We start from the raw sequence: 18,734 nt of genomic DNA, 5'->3' as shown, positions 1-18,734 counted from the left end.
GCATCCTGGTAAATCTCCTTTGCACCCTTTCCAATGCTTCCACATCCTTCCTATAATGAGGTGACCAGAACTGCACACAATACTCCAAATGTGTTCTAACCAAGGTCTTGTACAGTTGCAGCATAACCTCACGGCTCTTAAACTCAATCTCCCTGTTAATAAACGCTAACACACTATAGGCCTTCTTCACGGCTCTATCCACTTGGGTGGCAACTTTCAGACATCTATGGACATGAACTCCGAGATCTCTCTGCTCCTCCACATTCTTCAGAACCCAGCCGTTAACCCTGTAATCCGCATTCAAATTTGTCCGACCAAAATGGATCACCTCACACTTATCAGGGGTAAACTCCATCTGCCACTTTTCAGCCCAGCTCTGCATCCTATCAATGTCTCTTTGCAGCCTACAACAGCCCTCCACATTATCCACTACTCCACCAATCTTGGTGTCATCAGCAAATTTACTCACCCAACTTTCAACTCCATCATCCAAGTCATTGATAAAAATCACAAATAGCAGAGGACCCAGCACTGATCCCTGTGGTACACTGCTGGTGACTGGGCTCCAGGATGAAAATTTACCATCTACCACCACACTCTGTCTTCTATGTGATAGCCAGTTACTGATCCAATCGGCCAAATGTCCCTCTTTGCCATGTCTCCTTACTATCTGCATGAGCCGACCATGGGGCACCTTATCAAACGCCTTACTAAAATCCATGGGCGCAATTCTCCCATCGGGAGATTAAGTGCCGACGCCGGAGTGAAAACCAGAGTGAAAAGCAGAGGAAAGGAGGTCCTCCTTCAGAGAGGCCGGCCCGCCGATCGGTGGGCACCGATCGCGGGCCAGACCCATTTTGAGTGTGTCCCCCCCTCCCGGTGCAGGAACCCCCCCTCCCCCCCCACACAGGCCGCCCCCCCCAGTGTTCCCGCCGGCAGCGACCAGTTGTGGACAGCGCCGGCGGGAATCTGTCGTGTTGGGCTGGCCGCTCGGCCCATCCGGGCCGGAGAATCGCCGCTCGCCCGTTACAAACAGCGAGCGGCGATTCTCCGAGTGGCCAGCCGTGATTCTCGCCGTGCCGGTTTGGGGTGGTGCGAGAATCATGTGCGGGTGCCGAGGCGGCGTGGCGGGACTCGCGTGGCGCCGCGGTGATTCTCCCACCCGGCGTGGGGGGGCAGAATTTTGCCCCTGGTATACGACATCAACTCCTCTACCTTCATCTATGCACTTAGTTACCTCCTCAAAGAATACATTCAAACTTTTGAGGCAAGACTTACCCCTCACAAATCCATGCTGACTATCCTGAATTAAGCTGTATCTTTCCAAATGGTCAAAAATCGTATCCCTCAGGACCTTTTCCAATAATTTACCTATGACCGAAGTGAGGTAAACCGGCCTATAATTCCCAGGGTTATACCTATTTCCTTTCTTGAAAAAGGGGACAACATTCGCCTCTCTCCAGTCTTCTGGCACTATTCCTGTAGACAGTGAGGACATAAACATAGAACATCACAGCGCAGTACAGGCCCTTCGGCCCTCGATGTTGCGCCGACCTGTGAAAACACTCTAAAGCCCAACTACACTATTCCCTTATCGTCCATATGTCTATCCAATGACCATTTGAATGCCCTTAGTGATGGCGAGTCCACTACTGTTGCAGGCAGGGCATTCCACGCCCTTACTACTCTCCGAGTAAAGAACCTACCTCTGACATCTGTCTTATATCTATCTCCCCTCAATTTAAAGCTATGTCCCCTCGTGCTAGACATCACTATCCGAGGAAAAAGGCTCTCACTGTCCACCCTATCCAATCCTCTGATCATCTTGTATGCCACAATTAAGTCACCTCTTAACCTTCTTCTCTCTAACGAAAACAGCCTCAAGTCCTTCAGCCTTTCCTCATAAGAACTTCCCTCCATACCAGACAACATTCTGGTAAATCTCCTCTGCACCCTTTCCAATGCTTCCACATCCTTCCTATAATGCGGCGACCAGAATTGCACGCAATACTCCAAATGCAGCCGCACCAGAGTTTTGTACAGCTGCAACATGACCTCATGGCTCCGAAACTCAATCCCTCTACCAATAAAAGCTAACACACCGTACGCCTTCTTAACAACCCTCTCAACCTGGGTGGCAACTTTCAGGGATCTATGTACATTGACACCGAGATCTCTCTGCTCATCCACACTGCCAAGAATCTTACCATTAGCCCAGTACTCAGTCTTCCTGTTATTCCTTCCAAAATGAATCACCTCACACTTTTCTGCATTAAACTCTATTTGCTACCTCTCAGCCCAGCGCTGCAGCTTATCTATGTCCCTCTGTAACTTGTAACATCCTTCTGCACTGTCCACAACTCCACCGACTTTAGTGTCATCTGCAAATTTACTCACCCATCCTTCTACGCCCTCCTCAAGGTCATTTATAAAAATGACAAACAGCAGTGGCCCCAAAACAGATCCTTGTGGTACACCAATAGTAACTGGACTCCAGTCTGAACATTTCCCATCAACCACCACCCTTTGTCTTCTTCCAGCTAGCCAATTTCTGATCCAAACTGCTAAATCTCCCTGAATCCCATGCTTCCGTATTTTCTGCAGTAGCCTACCATGGGGAACCTTATCAAACGCTTTACTGAAATCCATATACACCACATCAACTGCTTTACCCTCATCCACCTGTTTGGTCACCTTCTCAAAGAACTCAATAAGGTTTGTGAGGCACGACCTACCCTTCACAAAACCGTGTTGACTATGTCTAATCAAATTATTCCTTTCCAGATGATTATCCACCCTATCTCTTATAAACCTTTCCAAGATTTTGCCCACAACAGAAGTAAGGCTCACTGGTCTATAGTTACGGGGTTGTCTCTACTCCCCTTCCCCAAGTTCCCTAACACCCATGTCTTACTCAATAGTAAATACTGATGAGAAATATTAATTTAGGATCTCACCTACCTCATGTGGATCTGCACATAGCTGACCTTGTAGATCCTTAAGAGGCTCTACTCTCTCCCTAGTTACTCTTTTGCCCTTTATGTATTTGTAGAAGCTCTTTGGATTCTCCTTTGCCTTATCTGCCAAATCAATCTCATGTCCCCTTTTTGCCCTCCTGATTTCTCTCTACTCTACTCTGACAACCTCTTTACTATTCAAGGGATCCATCTGATCCCAGCTGCCGATGCATGACATCTGCCTCCTTCTTCTTTTTGACCAGGGCCTCAATATCCCGAGTCATCCAGGGTTCCCTACTTCTACCAGCCTTGCCCTCCACTCTAAAAGGAATGTGCTTACCCTGAGTCCTGGTTAACACATTTGGAAAGCCTCCCACTTACCAGCCATCCCTTTGCCTGTCAACAGGCTCCACCAATCAACTTTTGAAAGATCCTGTTTGATAGCATCAAAATTGGCCCAATTTAGAATGTCAACTTTTGGCCAGACCTATCATTCTCCATAGCTACCTTAAAACTAATGGAACTATGGTCACTGATCCCAAAGTGATCCCTCACTGACACTTCTGTTACCTGCCCTTCCTTATTTCCCAAGAGGAGGTCCCATTTTTCCCCCTCCTTAGTCGGGTCATCCACATACTGAATGAGAAATTACTCTTGAATACATTCAACAAACTTTTCTCCATCCAAGCCCCTAATGCTATGGCTGTCCCAGTCAATGTTGGGAAAGTTAAAGTCCCCAACTATTACCACCCTATTTTTCTTGCAGCTATCAGTAATCTCCCTATATATTTGCTCCTCAATTTCCCGCTGTCTATTTGGGGGCCTGTAGTACAATCCTATAGCACAGTGGTTAGCACCGGGTCCGATTCCCGGCTTGGGTCACTGTCTGTGCGGAGTCTGCACATTCTCCCCATGTCTGCGTGGGTTTCCTCCGGGTGCTCTGGTTTCCTCCCACAAGTCCCGAAAGACGTGCTCGTTAGGTGAATTCGACATTCTGAATTCTCCCTCAGTGTACCCGAACAGGCACCAGAATGTAGTGAATAGAGAATTTTCACAGTAGCCTACCTGTGACACTAACAAAGATTATTATCAAAGTGATCTCTCCTTTCTTATTTTTCAGTTCTACCGATACAGACTCAGTAGGCGATCCCTCGATATATCCCCTCTCAGTACTGCCGTGATATTTTCCCGAGTCAAAAACGCAACTCCCCCTCCTCTCTTACCTCCTGTCCTATTGTTCCTATAGCATCTGTATCCTGGAACATTGAGCTGTCAGTCCTGCGCCTCCCTTACCCATGTTTCAGTAATAGCTATAATATCCCAGTCCCATGTATCCATCCATGCCCAGAGTTCATCTGCCTTGCCCGTCAGGCCTCTTGCACAGAAATAAACACAGTTTAAACCAGACTTCCCTGCTTTCTCAGACCATCTGTCCGGTCATATTTTGTACACTCCCCCTGTGTTTTATTTCTCTTAGCCTTACTGGACCCCATTCACTGAGTTCTCAACAGTAACTGTACTCTGTACTGTTGCCCTTTTTGAATTTTGACTTTGGTGGCTCTGTTTCACTTTTCCCTTTACTGCCTTTTGTTTCTGTCCCCACTTTAATTCCCTTTGACTTCCTGCATCGGTTTCCATCCTCTTGCCAAATTAGTTTAAAATCAGGGGCGGGATTCTCTGCGACCAGCGCCAAAAACGGCACGAATCAGTCCGGCATCACGCCGCCCCAAAGGTGCGGAATTCTCCGCATCTTGAGGGGCCGGGCCCTCACCTTGAGGGGCTAGGCCTGCGCCGGAGTGATTTCCGCCCCGCTGGCTGGCGGGAAAGGCCTTTGGCGCCCCGCCAGCTGGCGTGGAAATGACTTTGCCATGCGACGCGTGCGCGGGAGCGTCACCGGCCTCTCACGGCATCCCCGCGCATGCGCAGTGGAGGGGGTCTCTTCCGCCTCCGCCATAGTGAAGAACATGGCGAAGGCGGAAGGAAAAGAGTGCCTCCACGGCACAGGCCTGCCCGCGGATCGGTGGGCCCCGATCGCGGGCCAGGCCACCGTGGGGGCACCCCCCGGGGCCAGATTGCCCCGCGCCCCCCTCAGGGCCCCGGCGCCCGCCCACCCGCCTTGTCCCGACGTTCGAAAGGTGGTTCAATCCACGCCGTCTGGCGTGGGTTGACAGCGGCGGGACTTCGGCCCATCGCGTACCGGAGAATCGCCGGGGGTGGGCCCGCCGACCGGCGCGGCGCGATTCCCGCCCCCGCCGAATCTCTGGTGGCGGAGAATTCGGGACACGGTGGGGACGGGATTCACGCCAGCCCCCGGCGATTCTCCGACCCGGTGGGGGGTCGGAGAATCGCACCCCTGGTTAGTGATGGATGGATGGAAACTGTGACTTGTTTCTTTTGAGATACATCCATTTATCGGCTGTATTACTCAAACTTTACCAAGTTAATACTCTTAAATATATCAAGCAATATTTGTAAAGCAGAATGATTTTGTTGAATTATGTTTTAAATGCTGATGTGGCTGTTTCATGGCCGGGTTTAGGGTATGTGTTTTGAGTCCAAAATAGAAACTCTACCCCCAAGGATTATATTTAAACAAGACCCAAAACGTCGGACACTTGTAATACTTTCCATAGTAGCAGACTATCCCCTTTGCTACTTTCATGTTACAAATAAGACAGCCCCTCCCAAATCCGTATTAGTCTGTATTCAAATTCTAACTGGCCAGGTCGTTTAGCAACCAGATGATTATAAAAACTCATGTCATCACAAACAATTTCCTCATTTTCCAGAAAACAGCTGGGAGATGCTGGCTGAGTGTACACCCCTTACACACACACACAGACACACACACACTCCTCACACACAAAGAGACACCCACACACACAGGCACACACCCCTCACACACACAGGCACACACCCCTCACACACACACACACACACACAGACACCCACACAGGCACACATCCAGGCACCCCCCCCCACACACACACCCCTCACACACACGGGCACACACCACTCTCACACACACGGGCACACACCACTCTCACACACACACACTCCTCACACACAGAGACACCCACAAACACAGGCACACACCCCTCACACACACAGAAACACCCACACATGTCTCACACACAAAGAAACCCCCACACACACTCACAGCACACACCACACACCCTTCACACACACAGATACCCACACACACACTCACAGGCATGCACCCACACACCACTCACACACACACAGACCCACACACACTCACAGGCACACACCTCTCACATACATAGATACCCACACACACACAGGCACCCACTCATCACACACACAGAAACCCACACATACTAACAGGCACACACACCCCATACAAATACCCACACACCCCATAGAAATACACGCAGACACACCCAGGCACATAGCCCCAAACAGACACCTGCACACAGACACCTACAACAGCCTCCCACACATAACCCCCCACAAACCACATAGCTACACTTACACCCCAACCCCCCCTCCCCCTACACAGACACCCACACACATAGGCACAAATCCAAATACAGATACCCACACAGATAGCCCCGCACACACACACATACACCAATAACCAACCACACACAAATACCCAGAGACACTCACGCACAGACAACATGCCACCCACCTGAACACATCAGATCATGTACTGATCAATTCCCTCATTATATTTGATATAAACAAAATACAATTTCTAGATTTAAGTGAAACACTTTGATCTATAGTCAGTGGGCGCGACTTAATCAAAAGAAAAATAGTCTGTTCTGATTGGTATTAGCGCGGACAAGCTCCAGGAACGACCCCGGTATCTGACGGCACTTCTTGCTGAGTGGCCCCCTAGGCCTTAGGACTTAGCGTTAGTGCAGGGAGAGATCGGGATGCCATACTTGACCCACTGATACGCTCGCCTGGACCATCCCCCAACACACTTATAAAAGAGTCCTTGGGGCCCCGCATCCCACCTCTCACGGGCAGGGTACCCCCGGACCTGACCCCTGGTGCGGGCAAAATGCCAGCCTGGCACCATGGCAGTGCCCCTGCCCATTTGGCAGTGCTAGGGTGTGACCCAGGTGGCACTGCCAGGGTGCCAGGCTGACATGGGCAAGGTGCCCAGATGACATTAGCAGTGCCAGGGTGCCACCCAGGCCTGATACCGACCACCCGGGGGCTTCCAATCACCTGGGAGGCCCCTCCCCCCCAAAAGTGCCATTCCACCTGGTCCCCATTTGCAGGGACCAGTGCCAGATGGCGCCCGGCTGGTGTCTCCTCAGCGACACAGGTAGATCCTGGGAGCTGTATTCATCTGGCAATGGCAGAGATAAGTGGGTTTTTAAGCTCACTTAACGATGCAAGTCAGGGTCCGGACTACGATCGCGACATCATGTGAGATCTGGTTGGCGCAATGACTGTTAGGGATCCTGGAAGAGCTCTGTCCCGGGATCTACCAGCCAAGTCCCATCCCGATCCCAGTGGGACGCAGCCGGTAAATCGCGCCCAGTATTTCCGAATGATTTTTCTGTCCTTTTTAATGTAGAAACAGGTCCTGTCCCACGGTCAGAGACCGGAGACGGGTCCTTTCCTATAGCAAGGGTCACTGGCAGGTCCTGTCCCACAGTGACCTACAGGGACAGGTCCTGTCTTACAGTGAGGGACACTGATAGGTCCTGTCCCACAGTCAGAGATTGAGACGGGTCATGTCCTATAGTGAGGGACACTGGCAGGTCCTGTCCCACAGTGAGACACACGGACAGGTCCTGTCCCACAGTGAGATACAGGGACAGGTCCTGTCTTACAGCGAGGGACACTGATAGGTCCTGTCCCACAGTGAGATACAGGGACAGGTCATTTCCTATAGTGAGGGACACTGGCAGGTCCTGTCCCACAGTGAGACACAGGGACAGGTCCTGTAACTGTCAGAGACAGAGACATGTCTTGTCCTGCAGTCAGGGACACAGTCAGGGATGCAATTAAGGGTTGGCAAGGTCATTACTTACTTTAAGTGATTTTGACTCCAGTTTTAGTGAATGAACAGACACATCCCTCCACCAGACAAAGTTAAACCTGTGATTACTGGCCTCTCAGTTCCTGTGACACTTAACACCAGCAGTTATTCGATCTCTGTGTAACAGAGAGAGAGAGAGGAGCTGCATCCCCCAGAACACACCTGTCATTTTCTCCAGTCGCAGCCACATTTCAGTAATACTCTTACACAACAAGGAAACTGGGTTCATCCTGGCAAAATCACAAGGTAAACAGCCCGTCCAGGAGCACGACTGCCCGTCCCATCATTGAATCCATACGTGGAAAGCAGCAAGACTGATGTCTCACCCTCTACAACATTGAAGGGGATGAACTGATCACGGAACAGTGTCCGGGCAGGATCTCACAGGGACTGTCCGAATGTGATGGGATCTCCCGCTCACGGTTCTGAGGGTCCACTCACATCTGGTGACAGCCCTTCCCTAATAATCTAACAAGCCAAACATGCTCACAATTTCAAATCGTTAAGAGTAATCTTAGGTAACAAAATAAACAGATGAAAGGCAAAGTGTGTGCCTTTTTGGTCGATAGTCTGAAACCTCCCTGATGCTCCCCCCACTTTGGTAGGCAGCCTTAATGGAGTCAGGTGACATTATTCTGCCTGAAGGGAATTAAAAAACCACTGTGCCTTCCAATTGTGATTTCAAGCACCCTCACCTTTTATTAAGGTATGACCTGAAATATATTGCTAATATCTCAAAGAAACTAGCCAGGCCAGTAGAACTCATAATCAGAAAATAGTAAACAGCCCATTGCCTTATGATCAGCCTGTACATTCATAGATCAGAGATCATAGAATATACAGTGCAGAAGGAGGTAATTCGGCCCATTGAGTCTGCACCGGCCCATGGAAAGATCACCCTATCTAAGTCCACATCTCCATCCTATCCCCACAACCCAGTAACCCCATCTAACCTTTGTGGACACTAAGGGCAATTTAGCATGGCCAATCCACCTAACCTGCAAATCTTTGGACTGTGGGAGGAAGCCGGAGCATCCGGAGGAAACCCACGCAGACACGGGGAGAACATGCAGACTACGCACAGACAGTGACCCAGGCCGGGAATCGAACCTGGGACCCTGGAGCTGTGAAGCAACTGTGCTAACCACTGTGCTACCCTTTAGATTTGAAAATTCCTTTTAGATTTGGGGTGGATAGAATGATCTCCAGACAGCACACTTTTAACACCATCTTCTGAGGAAAAAAATATAATACAATAGGTAGAATTTTGCAAAATAATACATAAATCCCAACGATACATCAGACTGCAACCAAGATCGGGTATGGAACTGAACTTTCCTCATTACCACAGCCACATTTCTCTACATTACAGCAAGCTGTAAACACTGCTTCGAGCTGTAAACTGATCGATGGCGTGATTCACGGTCGGTTTTCAATAGTGAAAATGGCTCCTTGCAATGTTTGGGTGATTATCGGTTGCTGCTCCCAATAATCTTGCCCAGATCATATGAAGTTGAAAGTATTGATTACTTTGTTGGTGCTGGCAATTCCTCCAGTCTCTTGGAAAGGCTGAAACTGTGACAGGCACCTGACAAAGGGCATAAAGTTGCCAACCCTCCAGGATTGGCCTGGAGTCTCCAGGATTTGAAGACCAATCTCTGGGACGCTGTGGTGGGCGACCCTGGAGTATGGGCTGGATTCGTCCACCCTGCCTGCTGCAAGATCGCCACGGGCGAGACACGGACAATGGAAAAGTCCATTGACCTCGGCCGGGATTCTCCAGTCACCGGACAAGCGCAGCCGGAGAATCCCGCCCATTGGTTTTTTTTCCCCATTTTCTTTGGACATTTCTTTTTACTATAAAAATATTGAAAACAAGTGGTGGTTGGGGGGAAGGGGGGGGTAAAGATCGAGGGAGAAGGTTGTTTCTCTGACAGTCAAGTTTTGTCCAATTGGGGAATGAATCATTTTGCTTTCCAGTTGGTGTAGGAAGGCTATAAGTCAAAAGGATGGATGTGTTGGCCAACCAATGGCGGGAACAAGGAGACAAGTCATGTGATGAAACAACCAGGAATACATCTAAAATAAATAAATAATCTTTATTGTCACAGGTACGCTTACATAAATACTGCAATGAAGTTACTGTGAAAAGTCCCTAGTTGCCACATCCCGGCGCCTGTTCGGGTACACAGAAGGAGAATTCTCAGCTGGTACGGGAATTGAACGCGCACTGCTGGCCTTGTTCTGCATCACAAACCAGCTGTCTAGCCCACTGAGCTAAACCAGCCCTGTGCAATCACTAGATGTGCACTATTTAACAGCACATGGAATATGCTTGTATCCAGACAGACTCAACTAAGGCACACACTACCCCGACAGATGGGAAATGCCACTGTTTCTTACTCACTGTGGGGTGGGAAGGAAGATGAGAAAATACACCAGCTTTCTGGAGCAGTGTAGATAGATCATTAAAATGTTATAAACATAATTAAAAAGGCACATGGAATTCAGACAGTTCTATCTGGAGGACTAGGATACAAAAGGGGTAGAAGTCATGCTTCACTTGTAGAAAGTCCAGGTTACACCACACCTTGGGCAGCATTCCGGAAGCTAAAGGGGGTGGCTAAGGCAGTCGCTTGATTTGCAAAGTAGCCGAGTCTCGAACATCAGCTCTTGTACTCATTAGCCGAATACTGTGCCTCTATTTGGTCAGAACATACACACACGCACATGCACACCACCCCGCTGGCTCCCTGTCCGAGCAAACATCACTCCTCTCCATGGTCTACATGCCACCCCATATTGATCTATTCAGCCCACCCAAGATACGACTCCCATCAAGAAGGCCGATCTGGAAAAACCCTCCCACTCAGGACTTCAACGCAAATTCCACCTGGACAAATTCATGTGAATCATTGGACACAACAAATCAGTACCGGGTCTCACAGGCCGGCATGTGGCACAGTGGTTAACACTGTGGGGTACCCTCAATAATGACACTTAGAGATTAAACTGTAAAGAAGGCTTTATTAGACTAATAACTATGCTAGAGCTAGAGACGAGAGCTGACTGTTACAGACCATGAGGCAGCCCTTATGTATGGCTCCCAGATGGGCGGAGCCAGAGGTGGAGTCCCCAGGGTTACAGGCCCGGTCTTAAAGGGGACATCACCTTACATGATGATAAGGCAGTAACCGTTCATCACACACTGGGACTGCGCCGCTGAGAACCCGGGTTAGAATCCCGGCCCTGGGTCACTGTCCATGTGGAGTTTGCACATTCTCTCCATGTCTGCGTGGGTTTCACCCCCACAACCCAAAGATGTGCAGGGTAGGTGGATTGGCCACGCTAAATTGCCCCTTAATTGGAGAAAAAAAATAATTGGGTACTCTAAATTTGTATTTAAAAAAATAAGTACCGGGTTTCAAAACCATCCCACAGCCTTGTTTCAACCTTCCAAGGAAAGAGAACTCCATCTTCAACAGGTTCAGAACCGGCCACAGCCCCTGCTTAACCCACCCCCACAGATGGGGCATTATTGCCAGCTCCCATTGTGCTTGTGGGAGAGAGAAAACTTGCACCACATCATTGAAGAATGTCCAACCCACAGACTCAGTGGAGGCCTATCCGCACTCACAGAGCAGCACCGTAAGAAAGTGCTTGACTTAGGGACTTTGTATTCGCTAAATAAGTAAGTAGTGGGAGGGGCTCAAACACTGCCAGCTCTCAGTGGGAGGGGGTCCTGAGAGTGGGGCTTCCTCCCACTCATATGAACCTAGTCTCAGTAGTGGTGACCATGAGAATCTGCTTCTCTTTAGGAAAAGAAATCTGTCGTCCTTACTCGGTCTGATTCAAAGCGATGTGGCTGACTCTTAACTGCACCTCTGCAACGGCCTAGCAAGCCACTCGGTTCAAGGGCAATGAGGGATGGGCAACAAATGCTGTCTTTGCCAGTGACACCCACATTCCATGGAAGAATAAATAGAAAAAAAAAGACGGCTGCCCCAGAAGGTCCTGTGGTTTTAGGGTGGGGAGAAATCTGAGAGAACCACAGGGAGGGGGCAGCTGGTGCAGAACCGGGAGGGGGACTAATATCTTGAGGTAGGAGGAGAGGGGAAAGTGATATCTTGGGTGGGGGGTGGTGGTGAGGTGTTCCCGATGAGCACACAGCACCTCCAAATGAGATGCCCACTTCCTTCCCACTCTTTCCCGACTGAAAAAGCGACCCTGCTTTCTCCTGACCGCTGGACCACGCCAGCCATATTTGGATTTGGATTGGTTTATTGTCACGTGCACCAAGGTACAGTGAAAAGTATTTTTCTGCGAGCAGCTCATGAAAAGAGAAGGAAATAAAAGAAAATATATAATAGGAAATAAAAGAAAATACATATTTTGCTGTAGACAGCGTATTATTCAGGCCTGTAGGTTTGCTAACTAGCCTAATTATAGTTTAATTATTTATTTACATAGGGTGGGGGAACTGCCAATTTTGGCACCCACCCATATCGTGTATTCTGGGGTCAGTTTGGGGCTGGGCAGGAAAGTGGTGGCGAATTAACCATCCAACCTGCTGCACCTGCCTCCCGCCACAGAAAACCTGCTCAGCGGGGGACATGTAACATCCAGCCCATGGATCCTATGAACGTTCTGGGTAGCACAATTTAGGAAGACAACTTTGCACATTCTTTCTTTGCAGATGGAAATCCAATCCCCTTTCAAAGCTTCAATCGATAGCTGCCTCCATCTCCCTCTTCCAGACTCCAACCACCCTCTGGGTGAAAACATTTTTCCTCGCATCACTTATTCTTTTGCCCATGGTTTTAAATCTGTGCCCTCTCATTCCTGCTGTACTCTTGTGAGGGAACAGTTTCTCACCAGTTAGGGTCTTGAATACCTCAACCACGTATCCTCTCAGCCTTCTTTACTTGAAGGAAAATAGACCCAACCTTTCCAATCTCTCCTCACAGCTAGAATTCTATAGGCGTGATTTAACGGAAAGAAAACGGAATCCCATGTTCAGCACATTTAGTGGGCTGTTTCCCAGTGCTTACAGCGCCAAAAACGATCCCGCTATTAAACGGGACACTGTTCTTCTCTCGGGCCCTGGCAAGAAAGGCTCCGCTGAGGCCGCACTTACCTTCATTTCCTGCGCTGAGGAGCTCAGTGCAGAAAGAGATGTCTTCACTTCCCAACACGACACTCGGACCCCCCGACTTACCGATTAGAGGGTCCTCTAGCCCACCTCACAGGACAGGGCACTTTGGATATGCTCCCTGGCACGGGCAAAATGCTACCTGGGCACCCTAGCACTGCCTGCCCGGCAGTGCCAAGGTTCCCTGGTGGCATCAGTGCCAGGATACCACCATGCCCAGGGGTCAACCACCCGAGGGCATCCAATTGCCTGGGCGACCCCTCCCCCTCCTCCCAAGTGTCATTCTGCCTGGTCCACATTTGTGGAGACCAGTGCTAAATGGTGCTGGCTCAGGGGCTCCGACGCGAGGGGATTCTATCCCGGGCGATAGGTAGATTGGTGTAGACATATTCAAATGAGGCTAACTACCTGAGGCAGTATCCAGATTGAGACACCTTGTGAGAGCCCGTTAGATCTCTCGAGGCTTAATGAGCCAGGTAAATCTCGTAAGAGACCTCTTGTTAGACGCGGCGCCCTTTATATCTGGAATCATCCTAGCTGATCTGGCTGAATGCAATCTACCGGCCCTGTTTCCGTAGCGTCTAATATTGTTGCCTTACAAAAAAAAAACTAACAATTTTCAATTGACTCCTAGCCTCAATGACGTTTTATTGGAAGTGTTCGTGATTTACACAGGCTGTGTGTGAAGTGACTCCTGACACCACTCCGAACAGACTAGCTCTAATTTTAAGGTGATCCTTGTTCCGTACTCAGTTTCCCTCTCTTAATATTGAAGTAAAACTTGAAAACCTATGAAACAAAACCCAGGTCACCTTTTCTTTTTTTTAAAAAGGTATGACCTTGCAGGATTCATTTCAGTTCCAGCTACAAGCTGCATCGTGAGACCTGTACAATCCTTTCCCACTTGTCGCAAACCTTCTCGAAACTTTCTGCAAACTCTAGCTTGGATTTCCAGGTCCAAGCCCTGAGATTCGCATCCCCAGTCTGGATGTACATATGTACCTATTACCAGTAAAGTTGAGCTATCCTCAAGTTCCAATGGTACTTTACCTTTTGGCCACACCATAGGTAACATCAAGTGACTAATTGAGATGCATCGGGCAACTCCTTACCTTACATGGAAGCCCCTTTGAATGTGACTAATGACGATGGAGTATTGGAGGAGAACAAGTCATATGGATAGGATCAAGACTAAGGGCATAGGGTAGAGTATGTTTCAGATAAGATAATGAGATGAAGTCTCTTTGGATCACTGGTTAGTCCCTCATCAATCCCATCACCACCATTAAGGTTTCAGCATAGCAGGAGACCATTCAACCCATCACTCCTGTGCCACCTCTGTATCAGAGCAACCCAAAGCTCATTTTGCAGTCCGCGCTCTCCCCATTGACCTGCATCATCCTCCACATTTATCCAATATGCCTTATAACATACAGTGGCTGCTACCTCAGCCACTGCCAATGCAAAACATTCAGTGTTCCATCCATCTTATCAAAATGTCTTTCTTCTTTAATTTCTGTTTATTTTGGCTTGGTGTTTGTGTTTCCTTCATAGAGAAAGTGGTGGTGTAGTGGTAATGTCACTGAAACTAGTAATCCAGAAGCCCAGGCTAATGTTCTCAAGATGTGGGTTCAAAGCCCACCACGGCAGCTGGTGGAATGAAAATTCAATGAATAAATCTGGAATACAAATCTAGTCTCAGTAATGGTGGCCATGAAATTATCATTGATTGTTCTAAAACCCCATCTGGTTTAAGATCGTAAAAAGATCTTTAGAAGCCATCCTTACCTGGTCTGGCCTACATGTGACTCCAGATCCACAGCAATGTGGTTGACTCTTCAATGCCCCTGAAATGCTCTAAGAAGCCACTCAGTTCAAGGACAATTAGGGATGGGCAATAAAAATGCTGTGCTTGTCAGCGACACCCATCCCATCGAAGAATACATTTTGGGGCAGCGCAGTGAGTAGCACTGCTGTCTGACGGCGCCGAGGTCCCAGGTTCGATCCCGGCTCTGGGTCACTGTCTGTGTGGAGTTTGCACATTCTCCCCTTGTTTGCATGGGTTTTGCCCCCACAACCCAAAGATGTGCAGGGTAGGTGAATTGGCCACGCTAAATTGTCCCTTAATTGGAAAACAATAGAACAAAGAACAAAGAACAAAGAAATGTACAGCACAGGAACAGGCCCTTCGGCCCTCCAAGCCCGTGCCGACCATACTGCCCGACTAAACTACACTCTTCTACACTTCCTGGGTCCGTATCCTTCTATTCCCATCCTATTCATATATTTGTCAAGATGCCCCTTAAATGTCCCTATCGTCCCTGCTTCCACTACCTCCTCCGGTAGTGAGTTCCAGGCACCCACTACCCTCTGCGTAAAAAACTTGCCTCGTACATCTACTCTAAACTTTGCCCCTCTCACCTTAAACCTATGCCCCCTAGTAATTGACCCCTCTACCCTGGGGAAAAGCCTCTGACTATCCACTCTGTCTATGCCCCTCATAATTTTGTATACCTCTATCAGGTCGCCCCTCAACCTCCTTCGTTCCAGTGAGAACAAACCGAGTTTATTCAATCGCTCCTCATAGCTTATGCCCTCCATACCAGGCAACATTCTGGTAAATCTCTTCTGCACCCTCTCTAAAGCCTCCACATCCTTCTGGTAGTGTGGCGACCAGAATTGAACACTACTCCAAGTGTGGCCTAACTATGGTCCTATACAGCTGCAACATGATTTGCCAATTCTTATACTCAATGCCCCGGCCAATGAAGGCAAGCATGCCGTATGCCTTCTTGACTACCTTCTCCACCTGTGTAGCCCCTTTCAGTGATCTGTGGACCTGTACTCCTAGATCTCTTTGACTTTCAATACTCTTGAGGGTTCTACCATTCACTGTATATTCCCTACCTGCATTAGCCCTTCCAAAATGCATTACCTCACATTTGTCCAGGTTAAACTCCATCTGCCATCTCTCCGCCCAAGTCTCCAGACAATCTAAATCCTGCTGTATCCTCAGACAGTCCTCATCGCTATCCGCAATTCCACCAACCTTTGTGTCGTCTGCAAACTTACTAATCAGACCAGTTACATTTTCCTCCAAATCATTTATATATACTACAAAGAGCAAAGGTCCCAGCACTGATCCCTGTGGAACACCACTGGTCACAGCCCTCCAATTAGAAAAGCATCCCTCCATTGCTACCCTCTGCCTTCTATGGCCTAGCCAGTTCTGTATCCACCTTGCCAGTTCACCCCTGATCCCGTGTGACTTCACCTTTTGTACTAGTCTACCATGAGGGACCTTGTCAAAGGCCTTACTGAAGTCCATATAGACAACATCTACTGCCCTACCTGCATCAATCATCTTAGTGACCTCATAGATTGGGTATTCTAAATTTATATTAAAAAATACATTTTTTTTTTAAAGTGGACTGTGGTAACCCAAAACTCTTTGGACAAAGTTGCCATTGTAATGTCATTGATCAAATCGAAAGCCAAGGGGGTTCCAGGAAAATTCAACGGATGGATAAAGAATAAAATGTCTGGAAGGTAGAAAGCAGCAGACAGTTGTTGTAGGAGGGTGGAAAGCACTGGGATTGCTATTAATTTACAATGACATGGATTCCAAACTGTAATAGTAATTGGTCAAATTTGCAAATGATATCAATTTAGGAGTGGCAAAGATATTGGCCATACAGGTGCAGAAGATCACAGAATGCCAAAGGAAAATGGGAATTTCCCTGACCTTCCGCACTGGTTTAAAAAAATAACGCTGAAGTCTTGACCGACACGTCACTTGTCGAATTAATAACCATTGCAATTTTCTACTAACCGTGCCTATTTGGAGGACCTGAGGTTCTTAAAATTAAAGGAGAACTTTAAGGTGTAAGTAAATATTAGGCATGTTTTATAGTCATTGGAATGTAATCTTTCTAATTTATTAAGAAATCAATGACAGGTAACCAATATAATTCAAAAACTGGTCTGTATAATCTTTTTACGTCAATTTCAGTTTTTTTTTAATTGGGTTACTCAGAGAAGGTAATTGGTCACTCATCCAAAATGCTTAAGTTTGGTGATAAACCCACCTTCAGTTTGATCAAACTGCACCAATTTACCACTCAAGCATATCAAGGATTCATTTGATAAAAGGACTTTTATTTAAATCACATCCTAAAACACTGCCCAATTTCACTGGCTTACAGGAAATTGTGCCTTTTGGCAAGATGAAAGTTAATTTCAGCGGGAATGTGGGGAGAAAACTTTTCAAAACTAGCAAATTTTTGGGTGCAATTTTTACCCCAAAAACTGCTCATGTGTGGAAACTCTTCTATCTAATACTTATTGTCAAATATCTAGTCACAATTATAAACCAGAAGGTTGAGTGAACATAGTAACAATGAGTGAATTTTAACTTATCTTGCCATCATCCTTGTCAGAAATGAAACAAAGCTCTCACATTAACCATATTAGCAAGTTAAATGCACTTTCTGACAAACACTCTTATAAAACTCAGTCAAAAATACATTTAAAGTAAGAGCCCTCATGTTCAACTGTCTTACCAGCTCTCAATAGACTCTCTAAACACTTTTCCCATGTGTCCTTACTCACTGGACAGGATGTCATAGGTTTGACCTCGGACTCCAAAAGCTCCATGCTATTGGCCAATTGAGCAGCCAGTCAAATTGGATACCACTTTGAATGGAATCAGCTTCCCTGACAGCATGAATGTAGCCAACCAACATATTACAGCCATTTTTGTCAGAGGAACATGTCCACAAGCTCATTGTAATAATTCTCATGAGACCCATGGGGATGACCCAATTGATCTCCTCGTGAGGCTCATGAAACACAAGCTCTCATGCTGAGGGGCGGAGGCCTAGCAGCTGGGACGTGTGAACTAGGCACTTGTAAACCTGGATTGGAGCTGGCAGATCGATAGTCCCGGCTGGGACTGAATTGCTGCATGTCATATTGTGGTCTTTATTTTTGTTTGATTAAATAAACCTTTGATGTTAAATCTTCTCGGCACTCCTGTGGATATTATACTGGCAATGGGTGCAAATGGAGCTACAGGCTGGGATTCTGGATGTCCAGACCACGTTTGAATTCCGCTGCAAGAGAGCAAGGTCAGAACAAGTTTTAAAATGCCACTTTTTTGGAGACTTGTAGCTTTCAACCCTGGCGTAGAAGATTGGGCCCTGTACTCTGAATGGATACGCTACCTTTTTCAGGCAAATGCCATTACAAGAGACGACTTACAAAAGGTGATACTCCCGATTGCCTGCGGAGTCCATAGTTTTAGCATCATCAAAAGCCTTATCTACCTTGCGGCTCCAAATTCAAAGACCTTTGACGGGCTGGTAGCACTTGTGGCAGACCATTATGACCCCAAACCATCGGTGATAATGTAGAAGTACAGGTTCAACAAGGCTGGATGAACCCTGGGGGAGTCCGTCATGGAATTCTTGACACACTGTGGTGGTCACCACTAGTAGTATATTACATGTATTACGGCACTGCCCGTATAGTAGAGGTACATGGGTAAATCCCTGCCAGCTGGCTCCGCCCAGTAGGCGGCGTATAAATATGTGTG

At 47.8% G+C, this 18,734-nt stretch overlaps 1 protein-coding gene across 5 annotated transcripts in view; it reads right to left on the bottom strand.

Moving 5' to 3' along the window:
• mcf2la (mcf.2 cell line derived transforming sequence-like a) overlaps window positions 1-18,734 on the bottom strand; it is a 343,346-nt gene that overhangs the window by 304,444 nt on the left and 20,168 nt on the right. The window contains exon 1 of one of the 5 annotated variants that reach the window (XM_072514364.1): window positions 8,149-8,439. The exons of 3 other annotated variants lie outside the window; for them this stretch is intronic. In XM_072514364.1, the coding sequence (XP_072370465.1) occupies window positions 8,149-8,215 (67 nt within the window). In that variant the 5' untranslated portion in view covers window positions 8,216-8,439. Of the gene's footprint in view, window positions 1-7,978; window positions 8,086-8,148; window positions 8,440-18,734 lie in introns of those variants that run through there. One more of the 5 variants, XM_072514370.1, reaches the window with a different exon arrangement.

The sequence above is a fragment of the Scyliorhinus torazame genome, chromosome 8 (genome assembly GCF_047496885.1).
Source record: "Scyliorhinus torazame isolate Kashiwa2021f chromosome 8, sScyTor2.1, whole genome shotgun sequence".
NCBI lineage: Eukaryota > Metazoa > Chordata > Chondrichthyes > Carcharhiniformes > Scyliorhinidae > Scyliorhinus > Scyliorhinus torazame.
This window is presented reverse-complemented; position numbering and strand designations above follow the sequence as displayed.